Here is a 25,756-nt window from a genome sequence, read left to right on the forward strand (position 1 = left end):
ACGAGCTATTTTTGCATATGTATATATATGTTAATAAATTATTTCTGCAGCTGTCGGTGTGTCACAAAATCGTCAAGACCACGTGGGAGATGCTATCCTGTAACTTAACCGAGTTGGTTTTATCACTAAGACTACCGAAAGACGCTGGTCAGACCCTAACCCTCGTAAATCGTTAATACCTTTACTGTTTCTCTTTCATATTTATTTGATAAGACAATTAAGCTGATGCTGAAAATTTTTGTCAGTTTGCGGTACAATTTTTTTTGAAGAGGTTTTTTTTCGATCTATATCTGATAGACGGTTCATGTCTCTCATAAAAATAATTTAGGTCTGCCTGCTTCCTTGCAACCTACTCCACTTTGGTACGGTCAGACCTCGCGTCCTCGGTGGTTAGACCATTGGCTCGCATGTCCTGCATCATGACATCCAACCAGCGCTTCTTGGGCAACATGCAACATAGCAATGCACTTCCATCCGACATATTTCCTAGGCTGGCGCGCAACGTAGCCATACCATCTCAGGCGACCCTCTTGGAGCTTATCCGCTACGTCACGAACCCCAAAACTGCCTCTAATGAATGCATTACGTATGCGATCACACCGCGTTATGCCGCACATCCATCATTCAGCATCTTCATTTCCGTGATGTGAAGCTGTCCAACATTCGCTGCCGTATAAAAGAACCGGTCGGATGATGCTTTTGTATATCAGCCCCTTGAGCTTGGGCGGTATTCTGCGATCGCTGACCACATCAGTGATGAGTGAAAAGAAAAAGGGGGTTTAACTCCATATTCCGGAGTTGGATTGAACCATGATGTCCGATACCCCCCAATTGTGCCTGCTAATGTAGAAAATGTTTTTTTTTGCATTGAAAACAGATTGTGATAGTGTTCATTGTCATACTAATGATTACATCAGGAAGAAAACAAGAGACTTAAAGTGTCGCGCATTGAAATCCCGGGGGCTGTAAAGGATATCCTTTTGTTTCCGTAAAGTTTTCAGCAGCAGTGGTGAACAAGTTGAAAAAATACAAAACTATTTTGAAATACTTTTATGTATGGTAAATAAATAACGAAGAAAATATTATATGATATTTCATCATTATAAAAATATTTGTATCTAGTCGTTTCACTAGGAACATAATACATATGTATTAACAACTTGTATTGTCTATCTTTAAAAGTACAGTACTCGTAGATATACCATTGTTTTACATGTTAACGTTCAAATATTAAAGAAATAAATAAATTGAAGTAAGCTAAAGGTAAAACAAAATTTTTAATATGTTATTTTGCATTTACATATATTCTGGCATAAATTTAGGTCAACACGCACTACAACTGAGCTAGATTACAACTTTCTAGGTTAAACGACACTGGATACAAGGATTGTGACAATATTCATAATTATATGATTCAAGTTAGTATTATGCGAACCTATATCATAATATTGTTAAGTAAGAAATTATACTTCAAATATTATACACTAAAATAAGGTTAAAAATAATATGATATTTAATTTAAATAAGGCCAAAAAGCAAAACCTAATTACAACTTTTGTCTACTTAATAAACTTGTGTAATAACAGAAGCCAATTGGCTAGTACACAGCATTGAAATTGATAAGTGAAATCCGTAACAGCTTCATCAGCGGCGCTCATTGTCTCAAGACAAAGAGATACACCGGCTGAAGCGTGAGGTACAGCGTTGGCGGCTTTTGATCTGCGGAGGAGGGCATGGGAGAGGGGTTCGAGCTCGGGTTGCGCACGCATTCTCGCCCGGACGAGAGCAACAGTCTGCTCGTGTGAGCCACTCGCGACTCGGCCAGAGCACGTCGCGTTAACATGACAAATGGTAAGCACTAACTAAACTAAACCCTCGTAATGTCTGAACACTCGGTTATATGCGAAAGCTCTTGTGGAGCACAGTGATCAACACCGCGACCCGCTTTTCAGTGATGATTTACCTAATTGTTGCGGGGTAGAGCCCCGCAACTCTATATCACTAAATGAAATGCCTTTTTATTTATTTACTGAATAAGCTCGCGTTTTAGACGGATTTTTTGAGCTTTTGATATTTTATCAATATCGCATGTTTTATTTACAAATGCCGTTAATTATTTGTATGAAGCTGATTTTAAAAACGGTGTAAAGCCTATAAGTGGAAGGAAAGTGAAGAATATTTTGATTACCATTTTCTAAGAAAGTTCTTGGTAAGTTTATTTTTCATAACATAAAATAAATTTAAATATAATTTCGGTATATTATAACACTGTACGACAACTTCAAACCCGCACTCTTCGTTTTTATTAACATATGTTGAAATAAATAAAGAAGAAACCTGTTTCTTGTACATGGAATAAAGAGTTTAAGTTTGTTTTATATATTTTATATACAAATAGCATTTCTAAATGTTGCTCTCTATACATATTATGTTTAAATATAATGCATGTTTACTGTAGATAAAAAATAAATAAAAAGTTTTTGACATCTAAATTAACCACAGACTCAGAAAATAAATAATATTATACTTAAAATTCACATAATTCATATAATTTCACTTGTTACATCGAAGGAGTATCTCCTCTGGCATAATATATATGTATATTATACCAGAGAGGAAGTACCTCCTATAACCATATTTTATTATAAAGATACTTTATATAAACAATACTACATTTTAGGTTATGCTGACAGTTGCGTATCAACATCATGTAGGTAAAGTAATGAAATACGAAATATATATCTGTACTTTAGATAATAGCTGTTTGCTTTTACTGTTATGTATATATTAAAAACACATAAATTATTTAAAGTATATATTTACGTTGGGAATCTCAACTAAATTTACATATTCAATCTAGACCTATCAATGTCGATCTACCTTGTTTCTTCGCCATAATACCTTAGAAGAAGCCCTGAAGTTCATGTCAAAATGATATTTTATATTATTATCGTTTAAATTATATTCTCTGATTTCTCTTCTTTCCTCTTTAATGAAAGCGTAATTAATATTCAATTTTCGACGGTGTAAGGTCCGTAATTTCTAGCAACTGTGTCACTGTAACCGCAAAAAGGACTTATGGAAATTTGGTTGTCCCAAGTAGTCTCGATGGGATTAGGAGTGGACATTGCGATGGCCAAAGAGTCTCTGAAGCCCTCTTTTAGTAAGCATTGTTTTCCTCTTTTGATAAGGCATATCTCGGAACCTGGCTTTGTTTTTGTAAATAGCAGTTTACATATTGTAACGCAGCATTACATAATCTAAGAACCCTTTTCCTTAAAAATTATATTGTTGATATTACATTTTTCTTGACAATAATAAAATTATTCAGGAGTACGTTTTCACTATTATACTTTATTGTAAAATCTTTTAAAAGTCATAATGCAATAAAAAACTTTTAAACCTAAACCTAAACAAGTCAATAGCTGAGGTGATAAATCTGTAAAAAAAAAGATATATATATATTTTGTTTCAAATAACTAGGATTAATTTTTATATAATTTTTTATCAATGTAGAATTTAAGCAAAAGAGTACATTTGTTAATTAAATAAATATATATTCTATATAACTATTATTTGCACTCAAGAGACGAGTAACTATCGTGCAAATTAGTCCCGTTATCAAGGGCTAAATTACCGCTAAGCTCGGCAATTAGCCACCTCTCAGGACGGAAGGTTGGGGTTTATAATTAAACGGATTCGTTTAAGTTCGCCAACTTAATTATGTGCGAATATCAAACTTCCCGAATCCTCTAGAGTACGCATTCGTCTGTGAACGGAGGAAGCTCATGAAAAGCAAACCTTTCTTAATGAATTGAAAAATTTGAATAAGTTTATTTCATATACCTAGTACTTACCTTGCATATGCCTATGGTAGGTAGAGAGAACCTAGAGATAAGACACTCCGTTCCCCATGCACTCAATTTTAGAGACAATGCGTAAAGAGTGGCGAAACTAAATATATTAGGTAACATATAAGGCTGGGGACCGACATACAGGTTACTTTTTATATTGAAATTCCCGCGGCATCGGGAATCACGCGGGAAAATCCGTTAGACGTGTGCGCGTACGAAGATAGATATACACATAGGTATATACAGAGAAATAGAATAGAGAAAATAAATAAAATAAAAAAAAGATTTATTATATAGAATAGAAGATAACGATACTAACATAACCTACTTATTTTTCCTAAATACACTTAAATGATAATTAATACTTAAAAAAAAGTAAAAACGCGATATACTATAGAGCACAAACTCAATATTAATAATAGGTAGTCCTGGGTTCCATTCCATTAGCCATCGTCCAGTTCTATCGTCAGACTAGCGATGGTGTCAGAATATTGCATTGTCCTCTAATAGAAGTGCGTCCAAGAGTTGTCCTCTAAGATACAACAAATAGAAGTGCGTGTAATTCAGATTCTAAGATTTGATTACGTAGGGTCTTAGTTAGCTAAAGCTCGACCAAATAAAAGCGTGGTAAAAAAGAAACGGGCGAAGCCGCACAGGGGGCATTTATACAAAATAGGTATGGTCTTTGTATTTTTCTTCTTCTGCCAAATATATTTTCTCATTATTTTATACATTTATTATTTTGTGAACTTAGAGTACCAGAAATAAAAAAAAGTGATAGACTTTTTTAGAACTAGTTTCATGCGATGGAAATTTATTTATTTTTATGAGGATTAGAAATTATTACTAAGTAGATAATATTTTAATAAAATAATAAATTAGACTACAAGCAAAAGAAAAAAATATTAAAAAATATCCGTTTTGAATATTAAAAGATATGACGACTACATCGGATTAAACTGGCAAAAGTACATAAAATAGAAATGGCAGTTAGATATACATGAAACGGTCGTAATAGAGATTTACAAGCAGAGACCGAGATAAATAGTTAAATAGGATGCCAGTTCCAACTGCTAAGCTCCCTCGGCCTTAATGTGGGCACAACTTGACTGAGAAACTGCAAAGTAAATAATTATAAACTAGAACTATTTTACAATTAATTTACTACTTAAAATTATACCTAAATACATTATTATTCTATTTATATAGTTTATTTACTTATTTTGCTAAATTACATACTCTTTTTTAAAACAGATTCCATAGTTAAAAATAAAGTTATTTTAATTAAGTATTATGTGTTGTTTATTTAATTAATTAATTTATATATCATTTTGTATGAGATCTTTGTTTAAAAATATGTTAAGTTTATTAAATATTTTATAATTTAATAAATACCTTTCAATAAAGGTTTCGACAAACAAGAAACAGTTTTAAAATATTATTATTTTTTGTCGTCTTGTTATTAACGGATGATTAAAAGAATAGGCGTAAAAGAAGAAAATTCTTCATCCATTGTTGTGCATATTACTGCATAACAACTCGGAATTTAATCTTTGTAATGATTCAACAAGCTTTTCTTAATAAAAGAATAGACAAATTGAGCAGCCAACAATTCCCTATGAATTTTTGATGTTTTTATTTGTGGAAAGAATTAATTTTGATATTTTATAAAGCATGGAAAAGTTTTCAATATATATCTGCCCTTCAATATATATTTAATATTTTTTGCTTGTTTTTCGTATGCGTTTGATAATCCATTGATAGCCCATGTATATTAATCTTAGCAGGACTTAACAGATTTTCAGTACTTTTCCAAGCCATAGTGCATGAAGCGAAAGCACTCTAAACATTATTAGCATTACCTTTACTAAAAACGTAGTATAGCACAGTTTTTACTTTGTTTTTATAAAATAAAATACTGCATTATATAACATTTTTTTTATTTAATGTGTTTTTTAGTACTATACCTAAACAATAAAAAAAAATTTGTAATATTACTATCAGATTTTCATAATTATATTCTGATATCACTTATATTATTATAAATATAATATTTCTATTTCTTCGCTCTGGTGTAGAGGCAAAACGCGGCGTTGAGTTCTGCCACTCAACACGCAGAAATTTCGAGCGGAGTGTCTTAACACTAGGTTCCCTCTGCCTACACTGCTGTGTGCGGGATACAGCGTGAAGCTGATTTTGATTTTTACTTCTATCAGATTTAAGATTTAGGTAACAAATTTTTCTAAAATGTATAAATTTTCCTACAAAGACGTAGGTAAGGCACGTAAGTAGCTTTCAAAATAATTAATGCTGTCGCAATGAGAACCTCGTTGGAGTTTTAAACGTTTTATTTTGGCAGCGAGTGAATGTGTTTCAAAACTTCAATGAATTCTGTCCCCTTCAAAGTAAACTCGGGTAAAGCGTAACTATAGGGCAGTTAGAAGAGGACACTTCCTATAATGTGTCTCCTGATGGCTATAACATTACCTACTTTGAAGAAAACCTGTTGTTCTTTTTGAAACATTTTTATTTTCGTTAAACGATGAAGAAAATATTATTATTATAAGAAAGTATTGTTATATAGAAAGCATATGTTCTTTCTTTACGGTTATCTTTTGGTAGCATATATATCTATGTACGATTTAAATCTATTCAATATCTTGCGCGGTACAAGCTTTCGAAATTTTAAAAAACTATTATTTTAAATTTAGTGCAACTTGTTTATAAAAATATATGTTTTTAATGAAAATAATAATCTTAAAAAAACTATAATATTATTAATTATATGTAATTTCATTTTCATGAAAACTAAAGCTTAATCGGAACCAAAACGGTGGTGAAAATTGACCTGCAAGATTTCACACATACTAACAGAACTATATATAACTAACTCGGGTAATTAAGTAAAAGCTTGTTAAAAATATTATTTTGAATCTGTCAAACTAAGTGTTTTAAACATTTTTATCTATAAACAAAAGATTACTAAAGAAAAGAAATACAAGTTCCTTTTACTGTTATGATTAAAGCAGAAAAGATAATATATAATTCAGTTACTGAGTTAAGTAAATACATATTATGTACATATAAATAACTTATTACCATAAAGGCAGTGATCGGGAAAAAAATATTTAGAATTTCACGACGGCAACTGTCCGTTTCTTTTCGGATTCCTATCGCTAAAACGAGAAATATTTATATCTACAAACCTTTATATTTAAAGATGCAGCGTTTATTCTTTCTATTTAAATCTATCCATATCTATATTATAAATTCGAAAGTAACTCTGTCTCTTTGTCCTTTACGCAATCAGGGCCAAACCGCTAATTTAATTGTGATAAAATACTCATATAGAGATACTTGAGGGTCTCGGGATGAACGTAGGATACTTTTTTCTCATATATGTAATATTTTCGATATATACCAATATATTAAAATACTTATTAATTTGATATGCAATTTATTCCGCCATGTTAATAACAACCATTGCTAAACAACGATTTGCAAAGTTTTTTGTTAGAAAACGTCACCCAAAATGAGCTTGCTTAACGCATCTGTCTATTGAAAACTGTAAATAATTTCATAAATATATTTAATAAATATTCGTATAGTTCAAGCGGGCGTAGCCGCGTTCGGGTCCACTAGTTTGTAATATAAAATATTGATGGAAGTTAACCTTGCTTGTCTGTTTACTTATAGCGATTTATATCCACTCTGTACCAGCAACAATAAACCTGCCAGTCATAAACGTATAGATCATTAGCCCTAGCAATTTCCTATCGATTTACGACGGCTCCTTTTGTGATGTAAGTGTTATTTACAGATATTTACCAATATTTGCTTGATGTTACAGATACGTAAAGTTATTTAATAATCTAATCCAAACAGCTTCAAATAAATTTAAATCTATCTTTGTAATACTAGACTCACACTTGACCGGTTTTTTAAAATAATTTTGCCATCTAAAAACAAAAGTGTACAAATGGAACACGTGATGGTCATCGACAAGTGTAATACCATTTATAAATTTGCAATGCAAATGTTTGTGTGTACACTTGTAGCTTAGACTATCTAATGTTATTTATCTATCTTTTTTATAAACTCTCCTCTATGTATTTTGTGTATTCTGTTTTTTTTTATTTAACCCTTTATGTATTTATTCCTTTTTAAGACGTTAAAAATTTCAAATATCTAGCTTAAAATATATTAAATGAAATGTAGGATTATGTACTACACGCGGCATTAAGACAAAAAGACATCTAACAAGATAAATGGAACTGTAAATCCTCATCAATTTTATTTCAAGAGTTCTTATATCTTTTATGGAATACAAAGCGATGCAAACGCAGAGTGGGATGAATGTGTGAGGGAAGATTAGTATCACAATGGCTTTTGTGAGACACAAGTAATATGTATTAAATATTGCATATTTAATATTCCTGCTTAAATAATGCCTTAGGACTTGATTTATATGCTTATAAATAACATTCAGAGGCCAGTTGTGGCGTAAGGACACAAGTGTGTGACTGTAAACGCAGCAGGTGTTGGGTTCGATTCCTACTCGATTAAATAAAATATCTAATATTATCATTTCCTCGCTATAGTAACGAGATTCCACCACTTAACACGCAATGCCTCTAGAGTTCGGCGAAAAGTGGGAACTCCCTCCAGAAAAATGTAAAAAAATATATTCATTAAGCTTTAGTTCACGGAATACTCTAAATTACTATCTTACGTTGGTTAAACTTCATTGATTTATTTTTGTTGATGGCATCCCAATTTTACTTATCAAAATAGGAGATTAGGGGATTTATTGCTTATATATTAATATTTTTTTTGCTTTGGAAAAATCACTTTTAATCCGTATCCCACCGTTCGTCATTCTTATTATAAAAATGATTTTGAATTTATAATAAACTAGCGGACGCGCGCAGCTTCGCTAGCTTATTTAGGGGTGAATTCTAATAAACCATGAAACATGTGTTCAATGAAATATTTTTAAGAGTCTAAATTTCAAATTTTATAAAAATCGGTAGCGATTTGAAGATTTTTCCATACAAACTTTCAACCCCTTATTTGCATCCTTAGGGGGTGAATTCTAGAAAACCATGAAACACATACTCAACTAAATATTTTTAAGAGTCTAAATTTCAAATTTTATAAAAATCAGTAGCGATTTAAGAATTTTTCCATACAAACTTTCAACCCCTTATTTGCACCCTTAGGGGAAGAATTCTAGAAAACCATGAAACATGTGTTCAATTAAATACTTTTAAGAGTCTGAATTTCAAATTTTATAAGAATCGGTGCCGATTTAATTTTTTTTCCATACAAACTTTGAACCCCTATTTCACCCCTTTAGGGTTAAAATTTTTCAAAATCCCTTCTTAGTGGATGTCCAGATTACGAAAATAAACTTTTGTCCAAATTTTACGTTTCTACGCACAGCGGTTACGGCTGTGCGTGCGTCTTACCTCAGTCAGTGAGGACAATTCCTTTTATATATATAGATATTAAGTATTATAATGTAGCTCATTATAATACTTAATATCTATATATATAAAAGGAATTGTCCTCACTGACTGAGGTAAGACGCACGCACAGCCGTAACCGCTGTGCGTAGAAAGGTATGTAAAAAATGTTAAAAATATTTTATTATACTAAAAAAAAATTGTTTGAAAACGCTCCTGTTATGTTAATTAAAATTTTTGAAAATCTGGGTCGCATACATATAATAGTAATGAATGTATGAGCATAGTTCGTAGTAAACAAGACAATTCTTGTTTCATAATCCAAATTTATATAACATATTAATTAATATATAATATAAATATTTTTAAGCTGCTTCTAACCACTTAAAATTGGTTTAATAATTTTCTAGGGAAACGGATATAATAAAGAAACTTTTACTATAATTATATATTTTCGTACATTACGGTACGGTTATTCAAAATATAGTAACAATCATTCAAAGCAATTAAATCACAAGTTCAAACAATCATAATCTAAGTGGCAACTAAGTTTTGCCGTTTCTCTTTCGGGCGTAGCAAACGCTACGAGTGCAGTCGCTACGACTTTCCACTACTACGAGCGAATATACAAGTACTGTATCAGCGTTCTACTCAACTTCCGGCCGCGTGGCCGAGATTCGAGGCGAACGGAACATATCTCCGGGGAATCCAGTGAGTTGTCATATACTCGTATATCGGTATATTAGTCTCATCAATAATCCTGGGCAAATACACATTCAATAAAATGGAATCTGGCGTATCTGTAAGTTGTAATATGAAATAGGTTATTAGGTAAAGTTTTTTTAGGTATTTGTTAATGTTATTTTGTTTATTTGTTTTTGTAATACATGTTAAGTACATATTAAGTAATACATATTTAATTATAATTAAACATTATCGTTAATTAGATAAATGGCGGAAAAAAATCAAGCATTGCTACAGTCACGGTATGGCTTTTCATTTGGTCTACGTACTGTCATTAACCTTGGATGATAGATTGACGTTGAATCCCATCCGATTAGTCCCATGAATCCAATGGGAATTCAACGTAGGATTCGAATTTGAGGTTAGTAATCACAAACTTTTAAATGTAAAATATTCTGTAAAAAATTTAAAACTTATATTGATCTAGGTACTTATATAATATTGAAATTTGAAAACATAACCGAAACCCGGTGAGATTTAATCAAATGTGATAAGAAAATTGGGTGTACCTTTTATTGGGTAAAATTCAATTTTGTTTTAGGATGGTAATTTGAAGCCTTTTTATTATACCTACTCGAATGTATATTTTTGATGATATTAATAGTATATAATAATAGTATAATATAGTATAAGCGGCCATCTTGGTGCAGAGGGGTGAAGGTTATAGCTTCGATCCCTAGTCTATTAAATAAATCACTTTCATTTTTCTCTGACAAGACAAAAGACTTATCATTACGTATTGAGTGACTTCCTCCACTCCATGTCTGCATTTATAGCAGAAAGTGGAGCCTGCTATATAAGGGATGTGACTGTAACACGACGGTTGTGTGGGTTTGATTCCCACTCAAGGGAATTAATTATTATTTGTTAATATTTTAATTTCTTAGCTCTGGCACCAAGGAAAAACCCTAAATGCTTCGATAAATTCTACGGAAAATAGGAAGAGTTTTAACACTAGGTTCCCTCCACGAATCCTGATTTGTGCGGGATGCAGCGTGAAAAAAAGCATTATAAAATATTGTTATGTACAAAAAAACTGCCAATAATATGTGTGGATTCAGTCTGAACCAGTATTATTGTCGTCTTGACAAATTTGTTTATGACCCTCCTTACAGCTTTTATAGCGCTACGTAGTTCAGACTGTAATTCTTGGTAACGACACTGTCATCCGATTCAATTACCTGTTTGCGACATTTAATATTTGTGATTTTTACTTATAAAATGTATCTATGTTATATATTAATTTATTTCTAAAATATTCTTTAAATTTCTGTAAAGTATAAAAAGATAGCTCCTAAGTGGTGCGACGTAGTCGTGGCCATTTTTACGCGTGATTGTTTCAAGCTCACAGTAGAATTTAATAGTATAAATATAAAAAAAATATTAACGTTTCATAAATTAATAAGAAAATGAACAAACATAATAAGAAAATGGATAGCAGAGTGATGTATTTTAACCTACTCTCTGTACATATCTCGCAAAGTGATTTTAATGACAAAATCTGGAACAATTAGGTTATTTCAACCTTAAATATCCGTAAAATAATAGTTATAGAAGGTGATTTATAACTATTTATTTTTCAATAGGTAAAAAATCATTCAATAATTTTTACTCTACTAAAAAAAGCGCAGTGGAAAATTTTGTTCTTCATTTTAAATGTATTGCGGCAATACTCGTATTTTACTCTCGGAGGTGGACTGTGCCAACATGCTGCCACACGCTGTGTTATATCTACGATTTCAGATATCAAAATTGGTGCAAGTTTTCATAAAGCTTTCCAAGTGAAGTTTCTGATAAAGTATAAAATATTGCAGCAATTAAATAAAATATTTGCAATTATCAAAAAAATAAGCAAAGCCGAAAAATAATATTTATTTAACATTATTAAAATACAGAATCATAAACTATGTTATAATTAAGGCATAAAAATATTATACAGTGCTAATATGACAAAGAGGAGATAATTAAATCCTTTTACAGTTTTATTTTATCTACTAAAATTAAACAGTGAGTACCCAGCCGTCTAACATGAAAAATCAATATCAATTAAAGTTTAACGCGATTTAAGTTCCACAGAGGTAATATTTCTACGACTTGGTATATTTTTCGCATTTAGAACTGAATTTATGTTTATTACAAATACTTAAATAATCGAATTGCTTCTAGATCTAGTATGGCTTATACTTTTTCATGGTTATTATACCTTTACAAATATATAAATAAAATAAAAGTGACTGTCTGTGGTTTCAAAATAACTTTGTTTTTTTTCAAGTGACAAAAACACGAATAACATGAACAAACTATTATAATTTTTTGACGTATCCGGGCTAATTTCCGGACAGCTGAACAGATTTTAATGGGAATTTCATTGAAATATAGAGGTGGCTGTGGAGCAACATATTAGTTACTTTTGTTTCGGATATTCTATCTAGTTAGATTATAATTATTAAACTTTTTTTTATTATATAGGTACGTCAAATTTTGCGAGTAAAAATACGACTATGATTTATTTAGTGTGCAATACACTTAATAAATAATAATAATATGTATTAAGATAAGCATATTGAAATAAATAACCAATTCTCTAAATACACATAAATAATATTAAATAAATATTACTATAGTTCAAGCTGGCGAAGCCGCTCGGGGACCGCTAGTACCAATATAAATGTATGTATACATGTATATGGTAATTGATATTGACTTTAGTTTGAAGTTGAAAAATATTCAGCCATTATTTTAAAGCATCAAGCGGAATTTTCCCCGGTTCCGAGCTCGACACTTTTACAGAGTATAAAAGAAACAATCAGCATGTGTCACACACAAGCGCCCACACATCGCTTATGAACCTTCAACTTTGCTCTCGTATTTTAATTTTACAGAAGTGTAAAGTGATTTCTCCTTTATACAAAATGAAGCTTAGATAAAGTGTTATGTTTCTTTAATACAATTCAATCTCTAATAAATTAGAAAAAGAATCAGTCAAGTGCGAGTCGGACTCGCCCACCGAAGGTTCCGTAATAAATTAACTACAAATATAAGTTTGTAATGGTTTTCTTCTATGAAACTTCTATAATTTTTCACTCAATCATAAAAGTCAAATCTTATATAAAGAATAAATGAATACGTGCATATAGCGGCAGTCAATGTTTTTAAGTGTATACTGGGGAACCGTGAGGCGTATTTATAATTATTATTGGGTTAAGCAGCAAAGCCGAAACAAAAGAATACGTGTAGACAAAAGATAACATGCTTTTATTGCATAATAAAATTATAATTATTGGAAAATTTAATTATTATCGCAACTCGACTTGAATATTATACTATTGTTATAGCGTACTCGTGTAAAAGTGAGTAGATTTAGGTGAAAAAGACAATAAAAGCAGTGGAATTGTGTCAAACGGGAACAGTTGCTTGTAGGCGATAGCCCTGATTGGAAGGTATCTAGTGTGTAGTGTTGTTATTGAGTGATACATGTCACTTATTGTAATTACGTGGAACCTCTATTCGAGTACGTTAAAATCATATAGGCGGTATGTATTTTTATCGTGTTATTTTTAAAAACGCTAACCGATTCCGATTTCTAACACTATACTAAAAAATTTCAGCTTTCACTGCAAATTTCAAATTAGATATCGAAATACGAGTATATACCACACAATTTTTGGATGCTTCCACTAGCGCGGTCACCACAAGAACGATCGACAGCTAATTTAAACGTCAATATAATATAAAACGTTTATATTTTTAACATAATTAAAAAATCATACCATACATTTTTAATGCACATTTGATTATTTCCGGTACAATCGATTTTAATTCGTCAAATTAATAATAGACAAATAAGTGACAATCAAAATAATAACTTATTTCATGAAAAGCAAATAATTTATAATTTAAATAATAGTTTTAGGCAATCACTGTATAATTCTGTAGTAAAATTAACGAATCACAACAACACTACAAAAGTTTTCGTTGTAATAGAAACTTTTATATTTCTTACTTTGGCTTTCCACAAAAACTGTCGTAACAAAAAGGAAAATAACAACACATTTACCTTTTTGAGGTCATAAAAAGTATACGTTTATTAAAAACCAGTGTCTTGTTTATTTGAACTGAGACCAGATTGATTTTGAAATTAAAAATCTACAAATACTTCAGTGCAATGCAAGTATTTCATATCTGAAACTAGAAAACAAAATCTCAAGAGGTTAATGATTTTTAAAGTTTTAAAATAATTTATCTACCATTAAATTAGTAAACACCTAACGATAATAAATTATATCAGCTTCACGCTGTATCCCGTATCCCACAGCGGGGTAGGCAGAGGGAACTTCGTGTTAAGACACTGCCCACTTTCCCCACTTTCTGCCGAATTCTGGAGGCATTGCGTGTTGAGTGGCAAAAATCAACGCCGCCTTTTGCCTCGACACCAGAGCGAAGAAATGGAAATATAAACGTAAATAAATCATATAAGATTATATATAAATTCTTCTTATAGCCTTAGAAATATGTAGAACTTTGACCATAACATTTTAAGCATTGCTTCAACAAATACTTATTTGACGTTTACCTATACAATCCACACGATCCGTAAGAGTCAAATATTTTACGAATAACCAAACCAACCAATTACGGAATAATAGAAATATTTTCGTATATATATAAAAGCTTAACAGTAAGTACTCGTGCCCATACATACATATATCGGCCAACATTCTGTACTTAAGCGGGTAAAAATTCTCAAACGTAATATAAAAATCTTTCAAACGCTTGGACGGAGTTCACGGAGTTACGCAAATTTTCGTTTACTATATTAATTTATATTGAAACCACGTTTTGTGAGGCTTTTCTATTTTTTTTATCCACCCTACTTACATAATCCTAATGCTGAAGAGCAGTAAAGTACTTATTGTCCTTCTATTTCTTGTTTTTTATTAAAAAACATGAAAAATGAATGCTTAAGGTTAATGTTAAATAAAATAAAATAAAATTTAATTTATGCGGAACATTTGGGCCTTTTACGGCGCGGTTAGCAGTTTATACGGATTTCTATGCAAATGAATCTCTCGTGAGGATTGGTCAGAGAGTAGGCCTCGTGTTTGCATATTGTATAAAACCGCAAAATCGTAAAGCAAACTGCAATGCGGCGAAAACAAGGTACGTTTTAAGTATTACAAATTGTTTCTAAACGCCGCGTCGCGCTGTTTATAATTAGAATTTTGTATCAAGATTTATAAATAGCTTTACGGGGCAGAGGGGACCTAGTGATAAGACACTCCGTTCCCTATTTTCCGCCGAATTCTTTAGACATTGCGTCCTTAGGGGCGGAACTCAACGCCGCCTTTTGCCTCGACACCAGAACCGAGAAAACTATTGTTAATATTTAATTTCCTGAAGTGGGGATCGAACCCACAACCAGTCACGTCACAAATTTCTGCTCCTGCATCACGATTGGCCTCATATATTATATCAAGTTTTACTAAATGATGATTGTGTACCCTTTGCCGTTTGACTAATTCAGCTTATTTGAGGGTCCATGGCCTACTTACGTCTATTAACTCCAACTGGTTAATTGGTAACACGGTCACCAGTTATACTTGAAACGACTTTGACTTTTGGTATTTTGTAATAATGTACGGTCTAATAATAATTTGAGTATCGTCTTTGAAACATTTTGTAATTTATTTGAAGTTTGCATTAAAAATTAATTAAAGTATATATTTTTCTTAAAATATACAGAAAAAGGGTAACAAAATGATTTCTCATATAATAAATAGCTAAATTTAATAGTTTATATATAAAACAGCTTCAGTGTTAAGGCATTTTGCTTCACACTTTCGAGGCATTGCGTTAAGTGGCGGAACCCAACGCCGGGCCTTGTAAACCTGCGGCCTTATGCTCATTAATAGCTTAAATACCTAAATATAGCTAAAAGTATGGCTTATATTTCTTTTTTTTAAAAAGCGTGACATTTTCCAGTCAATGGCAAGCGGGATATGCGATACGGTGTTGCGTTGATTCTACGTTGTTTGATACATTATTTATAGTTCGTAGCAGCGCACCGTGAAAAGCTCGTAGCACGTAGCGTATATCGAAAGCACTTTTATATCTATGCACTCCTCTACGAACGAATTGACAAAATCTTTACGGCTTGAATTGGAAATAGCTATTGGAATTTGAATAAATATTCATGTTTTTAGTATGTTTTGTATGCGTATTTACAAAAAAATTACGAATCCGACAGGTTTTCACACATTTTTTAATGAAATTATATATAATTATAAGGTCTGTAATATTTGTTTTCTATGAAATATGTAAAAAGTTCACTTTTAGGATTTTTTCTTTTTTCGTACTGTAAGTACTCACTTCGTGCCAAATTTTATAAGTGTAGGTCAACGGGTTTTTTATGTGCTTCAGAGGACCTTAAACCTGAATTTTGGCTATTAATTGCAGCTTGATATCTTCACGAGATATATGGTATTGATAGACAGACGAGTATTAAAGTGATCCTATAACAGTTTCGGTTTTTTTGAGGTACGAAACTCTAAAAAGTTAATTTTACCTTAGGTAATAAAAATTTCCTTTTTTTTATTTTATAAAGTATCTTCCATTTATTTTTTCCCATTTGCGTTGTTGGCAAGGGACTCGAATGAAATATCTCTCTGCTTCATTAAATTGCGCGTGGAAGGCGGATTTCAACGCTGTAATTTGTCTAAATAAATCGCAGTTACATACATATACGTCTTATTTATAAACTTTAACTCGAAAGTGACCTGGAACTACAATAGGATTCACATAAACGAGAAAAAAAAAAGAATTAAACTAATATTAAACTTTTTTTAATTTGTATATATTTTCCAAAATCATAGCAAATGCTTACCTAAAAACTTTAAGTAATAGTATCAATAAAAAGAAATAAAATTCCCATTAGCACCCGATCTGAGATCGGTGTTGAAGGGTCGTTTATCTTATTAATCAGTTTTTCAAGTACGTACTTAGAGAAGTTTTATCGTTTCGCAATCTATACTAACGACTTTATTTATATGCTTATTTTTAAATAAATAGAATTGGGCCAGCCGTGGCGCATAAGTGTGAGACTTTTAAAAGGACAGATCGTTGGTGGGTGTGGGTTTGAGTACCTTTCAAGGAAATGAAATCTCGGGTAACGAGGCAAAGAGCGGCGTTAAGTTCCACCCCTCAACACGCACACGCAGGAGACAGCGTGAAGCTTTTAGAGCATATTTTATATATTTTTAGCTTATATTCTAGGTAGCCACACTAGGTTCTTTCTCGTTTTGGAATGTTTTTTAAAAATGAAAGTGGCAAATCGGCCACGTTTAATAGTATTTTTATAGTAAACAGTTTCACACGTAATAAATAACGGAAAAAAATCGTAAAATGAAAAAAAAATCTACGTCTGATTATTTTTTAGGTATAAATTTGAAATATTTTATTCTATATGCTGCTGCCGTAGTAGTAGCGATTCCATCCTGTATAAATGACAAATTCTATATTTCAATAAAAAAAGAAGGAAAAAGTAATATCATTTGATTAATACTGTAAACTAAGAATGAAGTGACACTATTAATTTTGCATATAAAAATATGCAAATATATTTTTAAAACAAAAGCCACTATATGCAAATTAAATAGTCAGCGGAAGTGTATTTTGCACTTTAATTAATGAACAGCATTGACAGTATTGATATGCAATTATTATATATAAGTGTATGTTATGTTTAATATGACCTAATTTTCACTTTGTTGAGAAGATCACTTGCATAATCGATATTTCAATTTTCAAATATGAAAGTGTGCCATATAAACTGAATTAATAAATAAATCGATTTCTTTAATTTATAAGAATTTTTTTTATAAATAATAAATAATAGGCTATAGTAATAAGCTTATTAATATAATAAATAATAAATAATTCAATTATTAATATTTTGAAACTTAACTATCACAATGTAAAACAATAATAACATTTCAAATAGCCGTTAGTACAGCTATGTGCTAATATTAGGTTTGTAATATTCACAGAGCTTGTGGTTAAATCGAGTGAATCCCTTTATTGGTAGACGATATTAACTAACATAGTAAACGTTTATCTATGGTGAGTTGTATCTAAGTATATACTTATTGTCTATAGGTTGGCAAGCCTGTTGATAGGATATTGTTTGGTATAACATAATTTATTAAATCATACTTTTTAGAAAACATATAAAAATTGGACGTAGCGGGATTTGAACCTGCGCCTCTGGGACGGTTTTTAAGTTCAATTCTTAACGTGTTTTCTAAAAAGTATTTTTCTTTCAAGTAGTAAAGTGTAGAATATACTTTAAAATGTAAAAATTATATTAAATCATTCCAATTAATAATATTTGTATAATATTACTATGCACAGGATAGAACTAGGCACACCTATTACCTATATTACAGGATATCGTGTGAATATAATAGCAGGAATAAATCTTTACATCAATAAAAGTGGAGTATATGAATGAAGTTGAGCTGCTTTCATGTAGGAATTTATAAAAATGTTGGTAGAAAATATATTAGAGAAAGGTTTCCACGTGATTACTTAAATTCCATATTGGCTTTGTGCGTTACAGAAAGGAAAAAGCATTCTTTATAATAAAGTAAAGTAATATTTTTTATCAAGTTCATAATAACCGCTCCAGGCATCCACTTATAAGTAATTTTATTTTTCATAAAATTCATAAATTTCTATCTACCAGAACATTTTATTTTTACAATTATTTTATCTTATGAAGTAATGACGTATAATACTTATATTTATATTTAATTTTAAGATAACTTTTACAAAATATATGAACTAAATATACAAAAATATATTATAAATAATTAAGCTAGCGAGGTTAACGAATAAAACATATATATATTTGTATATAATTTGATAACATATGGATAAAAATTGTCATTTGTTATGTAAAAAAATTACATGAGCTGACCAAACGTCGCATTCACGTGTAATGTAATGTACCACAGATTAAAAAATGTACAAATATATTCATATAAATATGAATAATTTAAATTATTTTTACCATGTACTACTTTTATTTTATAAAATGTAATAAATAAATTTTAAGAAATATATAAATATATAAAAATAAAGTTTTGGATGATATTACTTTTCAACTGGAATTAAAAACTTAAAACAATAACTGTGTATCTTAAAAAAGTTTTTTTTCTCAGGCGAAATGTGGGGCGCGGTAGCGGTAGGTGTGAAGCGATGACCGGCTTCATGGGCCGGCCGCGCGCTCACCATGCGCCAGCAGTCGACCGATGTAAGATTTCTTTTATTATTTTTCATTTTAGGTAATAGTTTAGGATTTATAATGATCTAAAGTTGTTTAAGCAACTACTTTCGCAATTTTTTTTTATTTATAACAGGTTTTTCTACATTTTAGTGTTTTATTATTCTGCCCTTATTACACGTATACGGTATAGAAGTAGTTATAACCTACTGTTAGTTATATGAATGTGTACTATGAAGATCAGGTTTAAATCTTTACCAAATTTAATGAACTTATCGGATTTTTGTGAAAAAGAAATAAATTTACATTCTCACAATACGACACAGTAAATAAGATCTAGAGAATTGGCATTTACTTGAATTTTAATAGAACTGTAAAGTTTACATTTACTAACTTTTAAATATATACATTTGCGAAGTTTGAAAAAATATATATAAATACTTTATTCAGATATACTGGTAGAAACAGCAAAAATAAGTAACGCTCTTAAATATTAACAAATCTTATAAAAGCAATCTCGTAATAAAAGTTTCGGCCATAATCCTCATGTTAACTCCAGTCGAGTTTTATGCAATATGCTTAGTATACTGCATCAAGGGTAATATTTTATTCATTTTTTAATCTTCCACTTCAGTTCACCCCATTACATTCAGAAAAAAAGATTGCCAGCTCATTTAGAATGTAGTGTCGATGACTGCGCTTTGAAATAAACCAATGAATCTTTTGTTTGTGGATAAACTACGAAATTAAATTTGTAATGAGATTTAATTCACGCTGTATCTTGTACACATTAAGTTACTTAATGGGTAAGTGTTAAGACACTCCGTTCTCTATTTCCGCAAAATTTTCAAGATTTATTTATATACGCAATTTTTAATTCGACTTTAAAATTAAACAACAGTTATTTATATACGCAATTTATAATTCGAGTTTAAAATTAAACAACAATTGTGTCCAGTTATTTGTTTAAAGTCATTAAGTATTATCATATTATTTTTACATAAATATATTTTATAAATTAAAATAGAAAATTCCATTTGCTTCGCTTTGACCTAATAAAACTCGACCGATTGAATGTCGGTCAGCCACATTGGTTCTACCTGTCAAAAGAATTTGTTGAGCCAGCGTCGATTTTGTTATTTATGTGAGGAAAGGAAACAAAAGTAAAGTAATATTTTATATATAAGGTTCAGTTAATGACGTTCTGAAAATACACGATGGTTACGAGTTCGATTCACATACGGACAAATGTTGATAACTTATTTAGAAGCCAGTCGTGGTACAAGGGGAAAAGTTCAGCATGCAATGCTTTTAGAATTAGGAGAAAAGTGGGGAACGGTTTTAGCACTAGGCACCCTCTGCATATCCTTTATATAATAAAGCCTGAAGCTGCAAAAAAACCTTGCGATAAATATTCGTCTGTATCAAGTCAAGGCCTTCGATATGTACCTACTACTTAAAAACTAACGTTATAAAGTATTCTTATTGATAGTAATATCATAAAAGGAAAATATAGTAATATATGTAGTTACGTATGTATACACAGGCTTGTACAAACATTAACAACGCCGAGTGCGTTGCTACTATTGTTAGGCTTAAAAAATAATGTGAAAAACCAAACGATCAATCGATATAAAGCCTGTGATAGTTGTCGTAATCGAAATAGTGGTAACGAGAGCGGAGGTATTGTGCGATCTATATTACAAAGGCTGTATTATCGACAATCGATAAATATGATATTTTTTTTAAATGTATTTGTTTCTTTTTCTATATAAAATTGAAATATCGGAATATTTATTTTGTGTATTAAGTGCGATGCGATGAGAAGCAAAATATGATATGTCGTTTTATTTCTATTGTTATTAACATTTATAGAAACAGTGTTGCATCTTAATTTAAAATGAATTAAAAGAACAAGTGGGTAGGGGTATCTGCTAACTAAGTGCTAAGAGACACCGTTCCCATTAAGACACTACCGTTCTCCACTCTCCAACGAATCTTCGAAAAATTGCGCGTAGAGTTGCGGAACTCACCGCCGCGTTTTATCTCGATACCAGAGCGAGAAAATAAAAATATAAAATATTTCTTTTCTCCGAGTGGATATTGAACGTTTAACCTTCATGTCTATACCCACGCACTCTTGCACCATGGCCTCAAGTAATATATTTACAAATATAAATAAAAACTGCAAATTTCTGTGGATTTATTCACGTAGACCTAGTTTATAGCAATATAGTTTTAGGTATGATATTTTCAATAGTATGAAAAAAGAAATAAAACATCAATCATTGTAGTGTTCCTGCTGTTGTCATTGTGGCCATTGATTTTAAACAGTTCAGTTTAATAATAACCAACTTCAAAAAAAGAAGGATTTGATACGCTGGTATGAAATTTCGCCGTATGTATGTCCGTATGTTTGTCCGCGATTATCTCTTTGGATGAACCGATTTTGATGCAGTTTTCAGAGAAGTAGTTGTTATATTTAGGAAGACGTTTGGTATTTTAACCAATTTCAAAAATGTAGGCCCCCAATTTGACCCGCATGTATGTATGTTTGTCCGCGATTATTAGTTATTACATATCAGAATAATATGTCCATTTTCTCACCGTTCGTGTTTTAAACACAATTTGGGCTTAATAAACTAAATTTTATATTCGACATAAAAAAGATTTTAACTTCTTTAAAAAACGTATTTTTCTTTGTATGCCACATCTTCTTTGTACCAATACATAAGTTTGGTTTTCGCTATAAAAGTGAAGGTATATCTTGCAGAAAAACAACGGGAGCATAAATATTTTATCAGAGCAAAGATTGGCGAATTCATCGCTCCCTTTCCTTGAGATTTCGGCGTATCATTAGAATACATTAATCGTAAACTTGGGAAAAAATGAGATCGCAACGTTTAAGCAAAATAATTTGGATTTTATCTATTATTTTTATTTTCTTTTATTTTTTATTTTTCTTTGTATAATTTAACTTTATTGTTATATTAATATTTATAAATAAGATGCACCTGTAGAGAGGTAAGTCGTTAACGCGACAGATATAGAGATCGTTTCTTTTTTGACGGAAGTCGAAGAAAGAAAATATTTAACATTTTCATTTCCTCGCTCTGGTAACGTGACAAAGTGCGGCGTTAAGTTCCGCCACTCAACGCGCCAGGAATACAACGGAAAGTGGAAAAAGGAAGTGTCTTAATGGGAACGGACTATTTCAACTCTAGGTTTCTAGATTCCTTCTGCCTACCTTGTTATGTGCGGGATACAGCGTAGAGCCGAGAAGGAAGAACTAAGATATTTCTAAACTTTCTTGTAGCCAACTCACAAACAGTTAAAAAGTATGTGCACATCAATTTCTGAAGCCCATTTTCAACTTTTAATTAGATAAAACGTAGCGATGTAATATTTCCACAGCTTAATATTTGAAATAATGTTATTTTATAGAAATCATATTGAAAGAAATATCATACATTTAAATATATACAATAAAATAACTGTAAATTATCGGGAATATGACGGGAAATTAACATGACAGGAAGTAATTCTATTGCTAATGCTTTTCTCATTGATTTCAAATTTATTGTTGATGGAGTACTAAAGTGAATAAGTCCTTTTATACTATGTAATCTGAAATAATAACTTTTTACTCTATGTAACTCCGAAATCATTGATATTTTTCAGGCCAATTTTGTATCAATAGCGTTTCTTGTAAAGTACACTCAGATGGAATAAGCCAGTTTGTAAATTAAAATATCTATATAGCCTGCCCTGCCTACCCTGGTAGGCAGAGAAAACTGAGTGTCAAGGCACTTCTTCTCCATTATTCGCCTGAATTTGAAACATTATATGGTAAATGGCGGCTTTCAACGCCACAGTTCGTTTACCAGAGTAGGAAATTTAAAAATTCCTTCCCCCAGGATCGAACTTCAGGCACTATACATAATAAATTGTATATATTAAACAAATTTAATAATAATTTTCCAGACGGTCGACAAAGCGGTATGCACGGAGGAGTCGGGGGCAGTGCGGCTGGAGGCCGTCCTGGTGGCGCTGGTAGAGCGCAAGGCGCGTGCTCTGCACGCCGAGCAGGCGAGGCGGCGCGCGCGGACCCACCCACTCCTGTTGTTATTAAGAAGCCATGTTTCCGACGGTGAGATTTTTAAAACTAGTGTTAGAAATCGGAAACGGTTAGCATTTTTTAAAAAAAACTCGATAAGACACTTAACGTCTATATGTTTCCAACGTACTCGGACAGAGGTTCCACGTAATTACAATAAGTGACATGTATCACTCAAGAACAACACTACACACTAGATACTTTCCAATCAGGGCTTCCGCCTACAAGTAATTATCCCCGTTTGATACAATTCCACTGCTTTTAAAGACTTTTTTAACTAAATCTACCCACTTTTACACGAGTACGCTAACACTAGATTATAAAAGGAATAAATTGTCGTTTGTAACCTTTGTCGTAATACTACCTTTTGTCTGTGGCTTCGCGTGGTTAAATAATTTTCCATCATAAATCCACTAAAGGTGTGAAAATATAGATAAATATATATTATATATTAGGTTTTATATAAATTTCTCCTTGCTTATTGAAGGGAATATGAAGTTATAAATTGTTATTATAAATGGATTTGTTCCCGAAGCTAAGGCTTGATGCAAACATATTCTATTCTACAAGATATACGAGTTCATATAAATCTTTAGAAATACTGACGATAACACCTGTTCCATTATAGAGAAGCCCATAAAACTGCTATAACTTTTGTGATGGTTCAGCTAGTATTAATACTTATTTTTTAAAAGATTGCCTTTCCATCTGAATTTGTACAACATTGGGCGCGTATCTAATATATATTGCTAAAATAAATCAAAACAAAGTTGTAGATTATTAGCGTGAAGCTGATTTATTAGATGTCTCACTTTGCACTGATCCGTAAGTCGGCTGTATGCTTCGGACACCATATCGTCAAAGCAGTCAAGTTTTTTTTTACTGTTAAGTACGTCAATGTATTCTTCTAAAAATATATACACACGTAGTTCTTGTCGCTTAACAATAGATATAAGAATTTAGTTACCAACCAAAGGTGGTAAATAAATGAAAATCGTTAAGCCGTAGAACCAATACGTCTTGACTTCGAAACTATAACTTTCCAAATAATACAGAAATAGAATATAAGCTTACTTCATATTGTACAGTCAAGTGCTCATGCTATAGCATAATATTCGAGATATGAGTTATGTGGAATGGAGAATTCTCTCCATTGAGAAAGTGAAAGTAAAGTCAAAGTTACAGTTTAAATTTTTTCAAGTTAAATAATTAACCTCTGATTCACTAAAGTTACTGCCCTCATCAGAGCAGAACCGGCGCAAGAAATTAAAAGTTAAATTCAAAAAGTTGAAAGTTAAATTCTAACCGAGTGACTGCAAATAAGTAGGTATGGTTATTCACCGAGTAATTAACATTGTTGTAAAAAATTAATTCATAACTGAATCAGCTTCACGCTGTATCCCGCACAAAGCAGGATAGGCAGAGGGAACCTAGTCTTAAGACGCTCCGATACCCACTTTCCGCCGAATTCTGGAGGCATTGGCTCTACTCAACGCCGCGCTTTGCACGACTGGCCTTTGTTATATAAATAACTAGCGGACGCGCGCAGCTTCGCTTGCTTATTGCTTAGGGGTGAATTCTAATAAATTTTGAAACACGTGTTCAATAAAATATTTTCAAGAGTCTCAATTTGAAATTTTATAGTAATCAGTGGCGATTTAAAGATTTTTCTATATAAACTTTCAACCCCTTATTTACACCCCTAGGGGATGAATTAAAATAAACCACGAAACTTATGTTCAATGAAATATTTTTAAGAGTCTAAATTTCAAATTTTATAAAAATCGGTGGCGATTTAAAGATTTTTCCATACAAACTTTCAACCCCTTATTTGCACCCTTAGGGGAAGAATTCTAGAAAATCATGAAACATGTGTTCAATTAAATACTTTTAAGAGTCTGAATTTCAAATTTTATAAAAATCGGTGCCGATTAAATTTTTTTTCCATACAAACTTTGAACCCCTATTTCACCCCTTTAGGGTTAAAATTTTTTAAAATCCCTTCTTAGTGGATGTCCAGATTACGAAAGTAAATATCTGTCCAAATTTCACGTTTCTACGCACAGCGGTTACGGCTGTGCGTGCGTCTTACCTCAGTCAGTGAGGACAAGTCCTTTTATATATATAGAAGATTATAAAATTAAATTAGTATGGTGTGTATTCCACTCTAACTTTATATTATAAGAGCAACTTTAATATTATAATTTTAAATTGTGCTAGAATATCTATATTAAAAAATATCATTTTTATTAGAAATAGCCGCCACAAATATAATTGCTTCACGCCTCTT

The 25,756-nt window shown here is 31.4% G+C and overlaps 1 protein-coding gene across 1 annotated transcript in view; it reads left to right on the forward strand.

The window, feature by feature from the left end:
- Positions 1 to 1,694: 1,694 nt before the first annotated feature.
- Positions 1,695 to 25,756, forward strand: part of LOC146538246 (uncharacterized) — a 78,213-nt gene continuing 54,151 nt past the window's right edge. The window contains exons 1-3 of the mRNA XM_085186421.1: positions 1,695 to 1,851; positions 19,288 to 19,379; positions 23,334 to 23,499. Of these exons, the coding sequence (XP_085042547.1) occupies positions 19,359 to 19,379; positions 23,334 to 23,499 (187 nt within the window). The 5' untranslated portion in view covers positions 1,695 to 1,851; positions 19,288 to 19,358. The remainder of the gene's footprint in view (positions 1,852 to 19,287; positions 19,380 to 23,333; positions 23,500 to 25,756) is intronic.

The sequence above is a fragment of the Heliconius melpomene genome, chromosome 6 (assembly GCF_056956725.1).
Source record: "Heliconius melpomene rosina isolate 202511_hmr_F chromosome 6, ASM5695672v1, whole genome shotgun sequence".
In the NCBI taxonomy this organism is placed as follows: Eukaryota; Metazoa; Arthropoda; class Insecta; order Lepidoptera; family Nymphalidae; genus Heliconius; species Heliconius melpomene.